Consider the following 17,250-nt stretch of genomic DNA (forward strand, 5'->3'; position numbering starts at 1 on the left):
TACGGTTCAAATTTTGGACCATTCTGGTGGAAAATTATTGGCCAAAGAATGATTGCATCCTATCAGATGCAGTCACTGTTCAAATTTTCAGGTAGCTAGCTGCAGGTCCAGCCAGTAGTCAGCAGTAAACTTCCCTCCATCCTTGCTGTTTTATCATGGATGGAAAAATCAATCTATTTACTTTTTGTTCAGCCTATGATCTGAATGAGAGAAATCTAGCTGTCTATGGCCATCATTAGGGGTAAATAATGTGTCGTTCCCATTTATCTCTGTTCTTATGCTGAATGGCAAAAGGTCCATTACTATGGAAAATGTATTAGTAACTTTTTATTTATTTATTTTGACACATGGCATCTGTACTCTTATGCATACATGATTGGATGCAGTCAATGTTCAACCAATAATTTTCCATCTTAATTTTTTGTTGTTGAGCCAGGTGGTGCTGATGGGGCCACCTATGGCTTACATTGTTTGGCAGCTTCAGCTCAAAATTTAAGACCAGCTTTACTGCTACTGTTTTTGTTTTTTTTTTCTCCACAGCTCAGGCTATAAAGTTTTTTTATGCAATCTCCCTATATGGGCACTTTGCCAGTGTTGGGTCCATAGTGTTTTTTGATTGTAAATTATATAGATTAGAAAATTAACATATTGCCTGTCCTGTAAAGCCTCAAAAGAAAAAACAAATTGTTCAGTACATTGAGAAAATATAGCCGGTTGGTTAAACAGTTCTCTCCCCCAATCAAGTTGGTTTTCTTTTAGGAAAAGTTTTTTTTTAAAGTTTGCCAATAGCCAAAGAGCGTTTGTAGTAATCTGAATATCCACTCCTTATTATAATTTTTGCAGGGATTACTTGAATGTAATTTTATTTTTGGATTTCTTCACTCTGAGCCATAAGACTATCCTATCTCCTGCCTGAGCTAAGTGCTGACCCCTAAATAAACTGCTATGTAACATAGGTGGTGCAAGGACTACATGAATAGAAATCAAAGTCTTTAAGCGGTTATTAAGCGCTTACTCTCCACCAGATTCCCAGAGTGTATTGGTTCTCAGCCCAAGCAGGATAGTTTGTTGTCCTCCTTGGGGTTCTTTCAGCCTGATGCTTAGATGACATTTCTGTTCTGTAAGAGATAATGCATGTGACTAATATTGACCCCACACACCCCTTTCCTGGATGGATACGGCTGCCCAATTATGGATGCTCTAGAATGGAGTTTCAGCATTTTACAAATGTACGTTCTTGATGGGTTCTCTTTATCGTCATATTGCAGTACAGATCTTCCACTGAAATGATTTTGTTTTTTCACAGCATAAATGTAATCCTCGCTATTCTGAAGAGTTTGTACTACAACTGGAGAAGGAACTGGTTCACGCAAGACTTAAAGAAGCTGAATCTCACTGTGCTATGAAAGAAATGCAAGACAAAATTTTGGAGATTGAGAAGGTGATTCCTATGCACAGATTGATAATTTATTGATCCTGCTTCCCAGTGCATTAACTAAAGCTAATGTTTGAGTGGAACAAGTTCATAGTATAATGTTGGGAGGGAGCACCGACTGGCTGGGCCATGGGTGCCTATGGGGAAACTCCCAGAATGTCCAGCCATTGTCTGAGCACCTCCTGAGCTGGAAGCTGGAGCTGCAGGATCACGTGACTGGACTGGGTGGAAAAAAAAGGGGGGATGGAACATTTTTAAGAAAAGTTAGACTTAGGCTGGTGCTCAATATTTTTTTTGGGAAGGAGATGGGAGATGGATTGGAAGACGGCGATCAGAGGCCTCCTCAGCTTAGAAGGCGGATTATTATTATTATACAGGATTTATATAGCGCCAACAGTTTACGCAGTGCTTTACAATGTAAAAGGGAGACAATACAGTTATAATACAATAAAATGCAAGAGGATTAAGAGGGCCCTTCTCAGAAGAGCTTATAATCTAGTAGGGTGGGGCAGGTGGTACAAAAGGTTTCAACTGTGGGGAATGAGCTGATGGAAGTAGTAAAAGATTAGTTAGAGACGTGATTGGCTTTCCTGAAGAGATGAGTTTTCAGGGATCGCCTGAAGGTAGCAAGAGTAGGGGATAGCCGGACAGGTGGAGGTAGCGAGTTCCAGAGGATGGGAGAGGCTCTGGAGAAATCCTGGAGACAAGCATGAGAGGAGGAGACGAGAGAGCTTGAGAGTAGGAGAGGACGATTTGGGTGATATTTGGAGACAAGATTGGTGATGTAGCTTGGGGCAGAGTTGTGAATGGCTTTGTATGTTGTGGTTAGTATTTTGAATTTAATTCAAAATGACAAGGATCCAGGGGAGGGCTGCTGCTCCTCACTCCAGCACTGTTGCTTCTCTCCCCAGCCGAACAGGAAGTGTGTTCTGAGACCCGATTGGCTGGGACTCCCTGACCAATCAGGGCTCAGTCAGGACCCGCTTCCTGATTGGCCTGGAATCAGAAAGACCATAGCGAATAATAATTAAATTCAAAATACTAACCACAACATACAAAGCCATTCACAACTCTGCCCCGAGCTACATCACCCCAAAAAAATAAATAAATAAATATATATATATATATATATATATATATATATATATATATATATATATATATATATATATATATATATATATATATATATATATATGTATTATATTTTTTTTCACAAAAGTGAGTACACACCTCATATTTTTGTAAATATTTTATTATTTTTTTTCATGCGACAATACTGAAGAAGTTATACTTTGCTGCAATGTAAAATAGTGAGTGTATAATAGTGTAAATTTGCTGTCCCCTCAAAAAAACTCAACACACAGCCATTAATGTCTAAACCGCTGGCAACAAAAGTGAGTACAGCCCTAAGTCAAAATGTCCACATTGGGCCCAAGGTGTCAATTTTGTGTGGCCACCATTATTTTCCAGCACTGCCTTAACCCTCTTGGACATGGAGTTCACCAGAGCTTTACAGGTTGCCACTGGAGTCCTCCTCCATGACGACATCATCTTCTTTAGCAAGGTAATGGCTGTCTTGGAGGTGTGTTTGGGGTCGTTATGATGGAATACTGCCCTGCGGCCCAGTCTTTGAAGGGAGGGGATCATGCTCTGCTTCAGTATGTCACAGTACATGTTGGCATTCATGGTTCCCTCAATGAACTGTATCTCCCCAGTGCCGGCAGCACTCATGCAGCTCCAGACCATGACACTCCCACCACCATGCTTGACTGTAGGCAAGGCACACTAGTCTTTGTACTCCTCACCTGGTTGCCGCCACACACGCTTGACACCATCTGAACCAAATAAGTTTCATCTTTGTCTCATCAAACCACAGGACCTGGTTCCAGTAATCCATGTCCTTAGTCTGCTGGTCTTCAGCAAACTGTGGGCTTTCTTGTCCATCATCTTTAGAAGAGGCTTCCTTATGGGCCGACAGCCATGCAGACCAATTTGATGCAGTGTGTGGCGTATGGTCTTAGCACTGACAGGCTGACCCCCCCCCCCCAACCCCTTCCACCTCTGCAGCAATGCTGACAACACTCATACGTCTATTTCCCAAAGACAACCTCTGGATATGACGCTGAGCACATGCACTCAACTTCTTTGGTCAACCATGGCAAGGCCTGTTCTGAGTGGAACCTGTCCTGTTAAACCGCTGTATGGTCTTGGCCACCATGCTGCAGCTCTGTTTCAGGGTCTTGGCAATCTTCTTATAGCCTAGGCCATCTTTATGTAGAGCAACAATTCTTTTTCAGATCCTCAGAGTTCTTTGCCATGAGGTGCCATATTGAACTTCCAGTGACCAGTATATGAGAGAGCGATAACACCAAATTTCACACCTGTTCCCTATTCACACCTGAGACCTTGTAACACTAACGAGTAACCTGAATCCGGGGAGGGAAAATGGCTAATTGGGTCCAATTTGGACATTTTCACTTAAGGGTGTACTCACTTTTGTTGCCAGCATTTTAGACATTAATGGTTGTGTGTTGAGTTATTTTGAAGGGACAGCAAATTTACACTGTTATAAAAGCTGTACACTCACTACTTTACATTGTAGCAAAGTATAATTTCTTCAGTGTTGTCTCATGAAAACATATAATAAAATATTTACAAAAATGTGAGGGGCGCACTCAGTCACACACAGCCACAGCCCTGGCCAAAAGTTTTGAGAATTACACAAATAGTAATTTTCACAAAGTCTGCTGCCTCAGGTTTTTTGATGGTAATTTGCATTTTGCATGTTATGAAGAGTGATCAGATGAATTGAAATTAATTGCAAAGTCCCTCTTTGCCAAGAAAATTAAAAGTCAGCAGCTACAAATACTGCAGCTGCTGACTTTTAATAATCGGACATTTGTCTGTCCCAGGGTCCAGCGATGTGGGGGAGCGAAGCCCAGCTTGTCTCCCCCTACTCTCTGCGGTGCCGGTATTGAAAGTATGGGTGCCCGGCTGTGCACCCACTGCACATGCGCAAGCTGTGACTGGCCGGGCAATCATCTTAGACCTGTGACATGTCCCAGATAATTGCAGAGAGGGAAGGGGTGAGGGTTGATCTCCCTTCCGGTGCGCTGGGAGAAAGTGGGAGCTGGGACCCTCTGAGGGTACCGGCTCCCCCCCAAAAAAAAAATGACATGCCGAATGTGGCATGTCAGGGGGGGTCACCTCCCTTAAAGCGTAAGTTCCATTTTTGGGTGGAACACCGCTTTAATCCCCCCCCCAAAAAAAATTCCACTGCATTATAGCCCTGCCACAAAAGACCAAAGAAAAATAAAAATGCTTTTTACTGGCTAAGTAGAGGAATGCTAGAACCTATGTCAGCTTTGTATTGCTGTCCATGTCCTTTTGTAGGTTTTCTCAAGTGTTTGAATAAAGTGTATCTAGACCCAAAACCAAAAATGTAGTATACTGCAGCTCACCAGTCCTAAGATGTGGTGGGGGATTCGTTTTCTTTCAAGTTTCTATAGCTTTATTTTCCAAAACGTCTTTCAGGACAGCACCCGAGAGATCATGGCTCCTCCTCCCGCAGGAAACACCTCATCAATTAAGTCTTTAAATTGGAGCCCTCCACGTTGCCTCGTCAGTTTTTTGTGTTTCCTCCAGCTGGAGGAACACCTCTGGTGGGAGCCATGATCTCTCAGGTTTATCCTGGGAGACACAGGTTCTCACCTGTTAGGTCTTTTTAAAGCTAGGAGAGTGAGCCTCCCACTTGCCTCTCAGATGGATGGTCCCGTGGGCTCCCTCTCCCTCTTCCGTGCTTGGGGAGAGCCTGTACGTCTGGGGGTGCTGCCTCCAAATTTTTTGGCCAGACAGGCGGCCGTCCTCTGTTCCCTGCGGGCTGCATTGGAGGAACGAGCGGTGGCGGCCGCCATGTTTCTGGTGGCAGAAGAGCGCTTCAGCCACGTCCTGTAATGGGAGGAGGCAGCACTTCCGGGTCGGCGCGCGCGTCATTTCCGGTCGCAAAGCGCAGTGGGAGAGGGCAGGGTCACCTGGTGCCTTATTTCCGGTTCCAGGTCAGCGCAGCGGCGTTTTCGAATCTGGAACCGGTCGTTTCACCACGCACCGCAGACAGCTATGGATAGCGATGCAGCGGATAAGGGGGCAAGCCAAGGCGCCTGCAAGGCTAAGGTAAGGGACTGTGTCCTTTATTACCCGGGGCCCTTTTCTCCTGTGGCGGGGGGGGGGGGTTACTCACCCTCCCCCCCCCCCTTCCCCCACCACCCACCCCCCCCCTCCATGGGAATGTATGTTGCAGTGGCTAGATTTAGTATATCTGCCCTACAACAGGGGATTAGGTGGTGGTGGCTTGCTGGGCACATGGAAAGTGAGATGTTATCTTCCTTAGTGCACCTGGGTGTCTTATTTGCGCTGTATTGCAGCCTTTTAAGCGTGGTTCCATGTCTCTTTTCTGTTTGTCCAGGCCAAAGGTTCTGCCGAACCAGTCAAGAAAAGGTGCCCTGTTTGCAAAGAGAAATTAAGCGATGCTTGGACCAAAACGCTTTGTGCAGAGTGCATTACAAATTTGGTCAGAGAGGAGACTCCATCCGTATGTGGCGACTTGGTTTCAACAATAAAGGATGAGCTCCGGGCCACCTTTCAAGCTTTTAGGTCTAACCTAAGAGAGGAACCAGGTCCCTCTAGGGATTCTTTGGTTCCGCAGCCATCTTCAGAACCCCAGGGCGGCTCTCAAATAATTTTTGGGGGTCCGATATCCCAGGACGCTTCCCAAGGGTCCGTTTCCCTCGCTCCAGATGATACAGATTCTGAGGAGGAAAAAGAATCGGATGCTGCTTCTAAATACAAATTGTCACTAGAAGAGGTGGGAGGACTCCTGAAGGTAATCCATGCCACTTTGGGGATAGAAGAGGAAAAGAAGGAACTCTCCCTGCATGACTGCATGTATGCTGGTTTAGGAGATTCAAAAGGCCGTTCTTTTCCAGTCCATTCAGTTATCACTGATATGATTAAAAAAGAGTGGCTGGAACCTGAGAAAAAGCCTTTCTTTTCCCGGGCTCACAAGAAAAGCTTTCCATTTGAGGAAAATCCAGATTCTATATGGAATAAGGTTCCAAAATTGGACTCTGCCTTTTCTCAGGTCTCTAAGTCTACGGACCTCTCCTTTGAGGATATGGGCACTCTGAAGGAGCCTATGGACAAAAGGATGGACCTGCTTCTTAAAAAAACCTGGCAATCAGTGATGCACAATCTGAAACCAGCAATGGCAACAACCTGTGTTGCAAGGAACTTGGATCACTGGGTTAACCAGTTGAAAGCCCAGGTCATAGCAGATTCCTCAAAACGGGAGATTCTAGACTCTTTTTCAACCCTGTCTGCAGCAATATCATATATTGCGGATGCGTCTGCGGAATCTATCCGCATGTCAGCAAGGTCAGCAGCTTTAACTAATTCTGCCAGAAGGGCCTTATGGCTGAAGACGTGGCCAGGGGATGCTGCATCTAAAAATAGACTGTGTGGTATTCCGTTTGCAGGTGATCTGCTATTCGGTTCAGAGCTAGAGTCCATTCTTGACTGTACGGCAGATAAGAAAAAGTCGTTTCCGGTTAAGAAAAAGCAGGTGCAAACCCGTAAGCGTTTCTTTCGGCCCCAAAAAGGTCAGCAGGAAGGAAAAATGCAGGGCAAGAGGAAGTCATGGTCTTCTCAGAAGCCCAAAGGTAGGGATGGAGTCCTCTTCAATCCTCCTGCGGCCTCCGCAAAACCACAATGACTCCTTCAAGGTCGGGGGGAAGGCTCCAGGAGTTTCTTCCTCAGTGGAGAGCCATTTCTTCAAATCAGTTAGTTGTAAATATGCTCTCCCAGGGGTATGTGATAGAATTTACGGAAGAACCTCCAAAAAGATTCCTGGTGACAAACGTCCCAAGGGATGCAGTCAAGGCTTTCGCCATGAAGTCCCTAATTCAGGAACTGAAAAATCAGAAAGTCATTGTTCCGGTCCCGGCAGGGGAGTTCTTCCAGGGGTTCTACTCACATGTTTTTCTGGTTCAGAAACCTTCAGGAAAGTTCCGTCTTATCCTGAATCTCAAAATGCTGAACAAATCAGTAGAGTACAGAAGGTTTCGGATGGATTCAATATTTTCAGTAAGAAACCTCCTGTATCAAGGGTGCTATATGGCATCAATAGATTTACAAGATGCCTACCTCCACATTCCTATTGCCGCCAGGTCACAGAAATTTCTGAGGTTAGCACTGAAAGAAGGGAAGAAGGTGGTACATCTACAATTCAGAGCACTCCCGTTTGGTCTGTCATCATCCCCAAGGGTCTTCACGAAAATAATGGCCGAAGCTCTGGCGCCTCTGCGTCTAGAGGGGATCTCAGTTATTCCTTATCTGGACGAACTGCTGTTTTTTGCCCAGACCAGAGAAGGTCTTCAAGAAAACTTGCTCAGAGCCCGGGTTCACCTAGAATCCGTAGGGTGGATTTTAAACCTTCAAAAATCAAATCTGATTCCCTCACAGGAAGTGTTATTCCTGGGTTTCCGTATCAACTCTTTGGAACAAAAAATTTTTCTTCCAGAGGAAAAACAGAAAAAGTTGGTACAAGTGGTGTCACTGCTACAGTCCAATCAATTTCTGTCCATCAGGAAGGTCATGTCAGCATTGGGAACCCTGACCTCTTCCATACCGGCCATCCAGCGGGCAAAGCTCCACTTCAGACCTCTGCAAAGTTTCCTGTTAAAAACCTGGAATCACCAGCAGGATTCACTAGATTCATTAGTGAAGATCCCTACTTCAGTAAAAAGAAGTCTTTGGTGGTGGAAGAACCAGACAAGGTATTCAGAGGGTCTGTTATGGTCCTTCCCAACTCAGGTGAGGTTGACAACCGATGCCAGTTCCTGGGGTTGGGGGGCTCATATGAGCGGCCGGTGGGCCCAGGGCTCGTGGGCCACAAAAGATGCACTGAGGTCCTTAAATTGGAGGGAACTAAAAGCTATAGAGATGGCCTTACTGACCTTTGTGAAAGAAGTCCAGGGGCAGCATACTCAGATCCTGTCAGACAACGCCACAGCGGTGGCTTACATAAACAGACAAGGGGGAACCAGAAGCAAAGTTCTGCAAAGCCTGGCAAAAGGCATTCTGAGTTGGGCAGAGCTCCATACTCTATCCTTATCCGCGGTCCATTTAAAAGGGACCCTAAACAGAGTAGCGGACTTCCTAAGCAGGAACCAGATATTGGAAGCGGAGTGGCAATTGAATCCAGAAGTCTTCCATTTAATAGTGCAAGAATGGGGGCGCCCAAGAGTGGATCTCTTTGCCACCCAGGAAAACTCGCAAATGTCTCGCTTCTTCTCCCTGAACAGGAACGAGGCATCACTGGGAGTGGATGCTCTGGCGCACGATTGGAAATTTCACCTCTGTTACGCATTCCCCCCGTTTCAGCTTATCCCTCGGGTCATAGCAAAAATCAGGAAGGAGGATACAACCGTGATCCTCATCACTCCCTTCTGGCCAAAAAGGCCTTGGTTTTCATCCCTTCTTCAGATGCAACTAAAACCATACTGGCACCTTCCGTTAAGAAAAGACCTTCTGTTACAAGGTCCTCTGCTTCACCAGGAAGTAGCAAAACTAAAGCTCACGGCCTGGCTACTGAGGAACAGCTCTTGAAGAGAAAAGGTTTCTCGGATAGGTTGGTAGCTACCCTCCTATCCAGTAGAAAGAAGGTTACAAGAGCAATATATTCCAAAGTTTGGAAAATCTTCAACTCCTAGTGCACAGCATCTGACAGATCACCAAAACAAACTTCTTCTGTTCTTGAGTTCCTGCAAGAAGGGGCGGACAAGGGCCTAGCGGTCAGCACCCTCAAGGTTCAAGTTGCTGCGCTGGGGGTATTCCTGGAAAAATCCATTTCATCAGAACCCCTAGTAATAAGATTCTTCAAAGCTCTTACCCGGTCTAGACCAGTGGTAATCAAAAGCTGTCCAGCATGGGACTTATCGGTTGTTCTACAGGCCCTGACAAAGGAACCTTTTGAACCCATTAATTTAGCCTCCCTGAAATTAATTACTTTGAAAACAGTTTTTTTAGTGGCTGTTACAACAGCTCGAAGAGTCAGTGAGCTGCAAGCCTTATCAATCAGGGAGCCTTTCTTTTCCATTTTTTTCAGACCGAATTGTTCTGAAGACGGATCCTAATTTTTTGCCGAAGGTCGATTCGATCCGGAATCGAACTCAGGAAATAATACTTCCTACCTTTTGTTCTAATCCATCGGATAAGAAGGAAGAAGAATTCCATACCCTGGATGTTAAAAGAGCAGTCTTGAGTTACTTGGAAAACACTAAAGACTTTAGATGTTCAGATGCTCTATTTGTTTTATTTTCCGGTAATAAAAAAGGAAGATAAGCTTCTAGAGGAACCATTGCCAGATGGTTGAGAATGGCTATCTCAGAAGCCTATTCCCTTACAGGTCAAGAGAGTCCAGTGAATGTCCGGGCTCATTCTACAAGAGCTTCGGCGGTGAGTTGGGCAGAAAAAGCTGGCGCCACCCCCGAACAAATCTGTAAGGCAGCTACTTGGACAAGTCTGACAACCTTTGCCCGTCATTATAGGTTAGACCTCATAACGGCTGGGGACCAGGCTTTTGGAAGGAAAGTCTTACAGGCTGTTGTCCCACCCTAAATGGAGTAAGTCTCGATTATCCTCTCGGGTGCTGTCCTGAAAGACGTTTTGGAAAATTGCAAGTTAGACTTACCGGTAACTTGTTTTCCAATAGGCTTTCAGGACAGCAGTAACCCGCCCTTTTTTTATGCTAATGCTGTAATACTATGATATAACTGTCGCTTATGTGTTGCAGCTGGGGCTGGAGTTCTCTACAAACAACTGACGAGGCAACGTGGAGGGCTCCAATTTAAAGACTTAATTGATGAGGTGTTTCCTGTGGGAGGAGGAGCCATGATCTCTCGGGTGCTGTCCTGAAAGCCTATTGGAAAACAAGTTACCGGTAAGTCTAACTTGCAATTTTCGGTGACCCTGAAAATAAAGTACTTCCTGTCTCTGGATGGCTACAAAAACACCCCTCCACTGTATCTATGGAGGTTCTCATGGTTTTCACCCTAGGCTGCTTTCCTAATGAGGAATACAGATGTCCTCATCTCCATTGCTGGGTGTGGGGAAGGGCAATAGGTAGTTTACAAACCATAGCTAGACACAAAGCTAATCTTTAGTGCAGGTCACGGTAAGTGACAAGGTTTTTCTTGCAAGTGCAGCAGGTTTTTTATTTACTTGCTGAAAGTGTTTTAAAGTGGATATAAACCCGAAAAAAAAATGTTTTATTTTTTTTTTTTTTTTTATATCATACTGTAGAGCAGGGTTTCTCAACTCCGGTCCTCAAGGCGCCCCAACAGGTCATGTTTTCAGGCTTGCCATTATTTTGCACGGGTGATTTGATCAGTTTCACTGCCTTAGTAATTACCACAGCTGTTTGATGAGGGAAATCCTGAAAACATGACCTGTTGGGGCGCCTTGAGGGCTGGAGTTGAGAAACACTGCTGTAGAGTATAAGATTTCCTATCATTTGAGCCCAGTCTTGCCACACTAACATCCATGTCTGAGCAATCCTCTTTTATTGTTCAGTGAGAGAAATCTTGACAAATTGACAAAAACTTTGTGAAATCCTCCCCCTTGCTGTGAGTGACAGCCTAAGACACAGGCAATATTTTTTAATTCCCTCCCACTCCTTTCTTCAGCAGCTCTGCAAGGATTGGCTGTTCCACACCTCAGCATGATTTGGCATGCTGAAGTCATGTGGTTACCTTCCTGTCTTTTCACTGGATGTTAGAGATCACAGCAGAAGTTCAGTAAGAAATACACAGGAGAAAATGCATATTGACAAGGGGAGTGTAGAGGTGGGCGGGGAGTCTACTGACATCACGACTCCACCCACCGAGCTCCAAACAACAGACCCACCCCCAGAATATGCAGTTTTTCGGGTCTAATAACAGACAGAGGGGAGACATTTGACAGGTAAAGATACATGCAGGAGGCATGTATATCCTTATAGATAACCCCTATGGCAGTAGTTTAGAAAGGATGACATTGGGTTTACATCCACTTTAAGCTTGAAAAAAAACACACTAAGCTGCAATATTACATTTTTGTTCTTGGGTTTAGATGCCCTTTAAATGACTGTTATGCCCTGTATACATGGTTGGATATTGATCGGACATTCCGACCACAAAATCCATGGATTTATTTCCGACTGATGTTGGCTCAAACTTGTCTTGCATACACACGGTCACACAAAGTTGTCGGAAAATCTGATCGTTCTGAACGCGGTGACGTAAAGCATGTACATCGGGACTATAAATGGGGCAGTAACCAATAGCTTTCGTCTCTCAATTTATTCTGAGCATGCGTGGCACTTTGTGTGTCAGATTTGTGTACACACGATCGGAATTTCCGACAACGGATTTTGTTGGAAAATTTTATAGCAAGCTCTCAAACTTTGTGTGTCGGAAAATCCTTTGGAAAATGTGTGATGGAGCCTACACACGGTCGGAATTTCCGACAAGGTCCTATCACACATTTTCCATCTGAAAATCCTATCGTGTGTACAGGGCATTAGTGTTTACAAAAATGGGAGAGCGTATTTGGACATCTTTATGCATGCAGTTCTGATCACTTTATTCCAGTGTTCACTGTATATAGACTTAGCTGCTTGGACAGTGATGGCTTTAAATGGGACTAGGAAGCCAATAAAGGATTATCGTATATACTTGAGTATAAGCCGAGTTTTTTAGCACATTTTTTTTGTGCTGAAAGTGCCCCCCTCGGCTTATACTCGAGTCAAGCACTTTTCTACAGCAAAAAATGTCATTTTCCAAACCGACTTTGGGGCCCCATATCTCAGGGCCACTTGCTGCTAGGAACCCCAAATTTGGTGTGCAGTGGAACTAGTACCACAACATATCCAAAGCTGGGGTTCCTAGCACCAAGTAGCCCCGAGATACGGGGCCCCAAAGTCGGTTCGGAAAATGTCATTCTCTGCTGCAGAAAAGTGCTTGACATTTTCTGAACTGATTTTTGGGGCCCTGTATCTTGAGGCCACTTGGTGCTAGGAACCCAGCTTTGGATATATTGTGGTGCTAGTTCCACTGGCTTTGTACACCAAATTTGGGGTTCCTAGCACTAAGTGGCCCCGAGATACAGGGCCCCAAAGTCGGTCAACTGTGTCCATCTGCAGCAATGTCATTTCGGGACCCTTTGGGTCCAGAGACCCCAAATTTTGGCTGCAGCTAGGGGGCATCTAGGAACCCTTAACTACCGAGTTTGAAGTTCAGGGGACCTATGGCTGCAAATGGGCACAGTGAGGCATGCAATTGGGCACAGTGAGGCTGCAAATGGGCATTGTTGACCCTCTTTTCCACTTACAGTAGCTGCTGCATTTCTCACCCTAGGCTTATACTTGAGTCAATAAGTTTTCCCAGTTTTTTGTGGTAAAATTAGGTGCTTCGGCTTATATTCGGGTCGACTTATACTCGAGTATATACGGTATATTATATGTTGAAAGAGAAAATAAGGTGTTCACTTGAAAGTTTGTGCATGGTCTTTTTTCCTCTGTCTAGATGTGTTTTATAGATACTGCTCTGTATTCTATAGAATAATCTCTGTAAATGCATTATTAAATCATTTAAAATTCTTCACAGAAAAACAGCTCATTCCCTGACGAGAACAACCTCGCAAGGCTTCAAGAGGAGCTCATTGCAGTGAAGTTAAGAGAGGCAGAAGCTGTGATGTCTTTAAAAGAGCAGAGGCAACAGATAAGGGATCTGGAAGATCACTGGCAGGTATGTACTGTTTTTGTGAAGCTGGATACCCATACAGTACTCTATTTTATAAACTTCCTGTTATTCATACTGCTGCAAATCTTGCATTGAATAGGTTCTGTCTAGTACTGTTTTATGCATTTACCTAATAAATACTGTTTAAGTTTACAGTTAAACTATTGCTATAACTGTTAGTCCTCCAAATGTATAATGCTTAGTTGACTGACGATTCTTCACTGTGAGATCTGAAGGTTTTGTGCCATAAAAAAATCTTCCAGTGAGCAGATTGTACCTCTTTGACCATGCTCTATTTTTTGCACATCCTTGTGGCCTTAGCATGCATGATTAAAACCATTAAGTCAAGCATAGAGAAGGCCCTTTATAGTTGTGGGACCAGAAGTTTTCCCCATATCACTTTTTTTTTTTTTTTTTAACTTAAGTATTTATGTATTCTATGAGGTTCTTGGATGTTTAAAATTTATTAACATTTTTTTAATGCTTGTGTGTTAAACAAAATAGGAATGGATTAGGCACTATAGTTGGTAATGTCATAGTGAATGGTCAGACTTATTCTAATGAACAGATATTTCCATCAGTAGGAAGGCAGTGTGTAACCTGAAATGACTTGATGTCTTGAATTTTTCGGGCTTAAAGTGATGTTAAAGGAAGTTTTTTTTGTTTTGTTTTTTTTGTTTTGGTTTTTTTTTTTTTTTTTATCATCATTTTTACCTTCTCTGTGCAGTAGGTTTACACAGAGCAGCTCCGATCCTCCTCGGTTCCCCCGCCTGCTCTTCTGGACCCTCCTTTCTGCCGAGTGCCCCGATAGCAAGCGGCTTGCTATGAAGGCACAGAGCAGTCTCTCTCCCCAGTCACTGCTCTGTGCGTCCATTCACACATGAAGTGCGGCTCGGCCCCGCCCCCGTTCTCTCCTCATTGGCAGCTGTTGAGAGGAGGAAGAGACCCAGGAGAGCCACTGCTCTTGTGCACATCGCTGGATCGAGATGGGGCTCAGGTAAGTATTAGGGGGGAGGTGGATGCTGCACACAAGGTATTTACTTTCATGCAGAAAGTTAAACCTTAAGCCCTAATAATCACTTTCAAATACAGGTATATGCCATTATGATTTTAGGGCATCATAAAAACACTGTCACTCTGTACTTTCAGTGATTTTGTCTATACATAGGATGGGAAAAATGACAGTGCCTCCCTTCATCACTTTATGTATATGTGTGTATGTATGTATATATGTATGTATGTATGTATGTGTATATATATATAATATTACACATTTTTATGTGGGGGTGGGGAGGAACCATTTCTTGTATTTTAAGGAGCAATAGTCCCTAACTTGTACCATCTGCTGGTATTGTTGTAGAGACATTTAGCCCGCACTGCAGGTCGGTGGAAAGATCCTCCCAAAAAGAACACTATTAATGAGCTTCAGGATGAATTGATGAGCGTACGCCTAAGAGAAGCGGAAAGACAAGCAGATGTACGAGAAATGAAGCAACGGATGATGGAGTTGGACACACAGGTATGGCGGGTTATCTTTCATATAGTTATTGAGATATCCTGTATATGGAAATCTTCAGGACCGAAGTATAGGAGCTGACTTTGCTAAATTTATTGTAATTTTTTTTTTTTTTGTAAGTTTTAGACTTTAACATGGCAGAAATATTTAACACATAACCATTTGAAAAGCTTGACCCACGTGGTAACTGACTCAGTAAATAGTGATTAAAGGATAAATATGACAGCACCAGAGCTTGCACCTCACAGTGGTTCTGATATTTGTCCTTGCAGGGTTTTTTTCTTGTCAAAATGAAAGTTAGAAGCAAACAGAGGTTCTAACTTTTCCTGACATTTTTGTTTTTTTTAACTTCACTTTAGTCAGAAAATTTAAGTCCTGCTAGATCACTTCAGACTGGCCCCTTTTACAGCTAAATTTATATAAAATATAAAAAATAAGTGTCTATACTGTTTAAAATCCAGTAATACATCCTGTCCTGTCTCATCCTGTTCTGCACATGCTCAGTTACTCTCTGTTTTTAGGCACTGCCGAGTTTGTAGAGGCCGACCTGCTGACAGCCTCAAAGCGGAATTAAACTCTCCTATCCTTTATAACCAAGGAAGCTGCTTCTGTTTGATCTGTAACTGCCATGGGTGCTGCACCTGTGATCAGTTGTGACACCATGGCTTGACAGTTTGGTTGAGGACAAGCAAATGGGACAGTTGGCATTCCTGGAATGTAACTGTTTGAAACCATGAAATTGATGGGTTTTGTTCCATTTTATGATTTAATACCTACCGCTCTGGGCTTCAGCAAAATAGCAGCCCCTGGCAAGCATAAATAGGATAAAATGCTGGAGGCATTTTACAGCACACACTAATTTTGGTAGCGGCATTATTTAATGCAGAATGTATGTTACTTGGGTAGGGTAGAGTTCTCCAAGCTCCATCTGCCTTTTCCATGGAGAAATTGCACAGAATTGTAGTTCTCTAGATGCCAGCAGTGCATCTTAATGCCTGTGTCTTTATGCTATTCTGGAAGCCATGTTTTACTTTAACATTTTGTTTATGTAAAGACAACATTCAGTACTTTGCCGAAAACCAACGTGCACTGCATATTTTCTTTTTATGTTTTTCTTTTATTGCGTTTTTTTCAAAACTTTAACAAGATTTTTTTTTTTTTTTTTATAATTGGTAAAGGATGAGCATCATTTCTTGTTTCGGTTTTAAATATTTTGGTTTATTTTTTTTTCTGTTGGTAAAGATAGATTGTAACATTTTTATACCAGATTAAGCAAGCTATAAATGTATTTTTTAATCTATCTGTGAATCAGATCATATTGGTGAAGCTGATTTTATACATGAATAACTACAGCTCTTAGTCATTTCTATATCTGAAAATTCAAAACGGACACCAGCTATGTTTTATATATTTATATATATATATATTTTTTTTTTTATAGTAGATTGTGCAAATAAGCAGTTTCATTTTTGCATGCTTTTAATGAGTAAAACCCTATTGCTGGCTTTGACGTGACCTTAACACCCAAGGTTCACTGTTTTTTTTTTTTTAACTGTCCCATCCACATAGACGCAGCTATTCTACCTGACCGGAAATAAATCGCAGGTCTGGGTTGAGACCGATCCATTCTCTACAAGCCTGTAACCGGTTGCAATTAACCTTAGCACCATGTACAAATTTAAGTAAATACTATGCCTGCATAGCAAATCTTTACACTATAAGGGGCCCTCCTGTTTTCTTCTTTTTTTTTTTTTTTCTCTTCCTCCCATCTTATATGCTACACTGGGGGGGGGGGAGCATTTCTATACCTCTATTTTTAAGTAGCTCGTCAGTTTACTATATACGAAGTTAAAGAGCTATTAAATCCAAAAACAAAAATGTATTGCTGATTGCCAATCCTCGACGTGGCTGTAGAGACTTGCATTGTTATATTTCAGGTAAAATAATAGTTTTTTTTTTTTTCTAGGTAGATATTTTTCTAAAGGTGATATTGACATGAAATGTTCACCACGTGTCGGTAACTACCCATACAATCCATACATACAAAGAAACTAAAACAAATAACCTCAGAAATTAAGTTATGTGTAATAAAATGAAATGACAACGGGAAAAAGTATTTAACACACAGTTGCATAGTAGGTGACGTTGAAAAAAGACACAAGTCCAACCTATGTGTGTGCTTTTTATGAAAGCATTACATTGTATATCCCTGTATGTTGTGGTCGTTCAGGTGAGGTGCCTGTCTAATAGTTTTTTGAAATGATCTATTCTCCCTGCTCAAACCACTGTCTGTGGAAGAGAATTCCACATCCTTACCGCTCTTACAGTAAAGAACCCTCTACGCCAGGGATATGCAATTAGCAGACCTCCAGCTGTTGCAAAACTACAAGTCCCATCATGCCTCTGCATCTGGATGTCATGCTTGTGACTGTCAGTCTTGCTATGCCTCATGGAACTTGTAG

General features: G+C 43.1%; 1 protein-coding gene across 5 annotated transcripts in view; it reads left to right on the plus strand.

Annotated features, from left to right (window-relative positions):
* EVI5 (ecotropic viral integration site 5) overlaps positions 1 to 17,250 on the plus strand; it is a 352,231-nt gene that overhangs the window by 212,487 nt on the left and 122,494 nt on the right. For all 5 annotated transcript variants that reach the window (XM_073593140.1, XM_073593141.1, XM_073593142.1 and 2 more), the window contains 3 exons: positions 1,307 to 1,441; positions 13,138 to 13,278; positions 14,633 to 14,791. In XM_073593140.1, the coding sequence (XP_073449241.1) occupies positions 1,307 to 1,441; positions 13,138 to 13,278; positions 14,633 to 14,791 (435 nt within the window). The remainder of the gene's footprint in view (positions 1 to 1,306; positions 1,442 to 13,137; positions 13,279 to 14,632; positions 14,792 to 17,250) is intronic.

The sequence above is a fragment of the Aquarana catesbeiana genome, linkage group LG07 (genome assembly GCF_042186555.1).
Source record: "Aquarana catesbeiana isolate 2022-GZ linkage group LG07, ASM4218655v1, whole genome shotgun sequence".
NCBI lineage: Eukaryota > Metazoa > Chordata > Amphibia > Anura > Ranidae > Aquarana > Aquarana catesbeiana.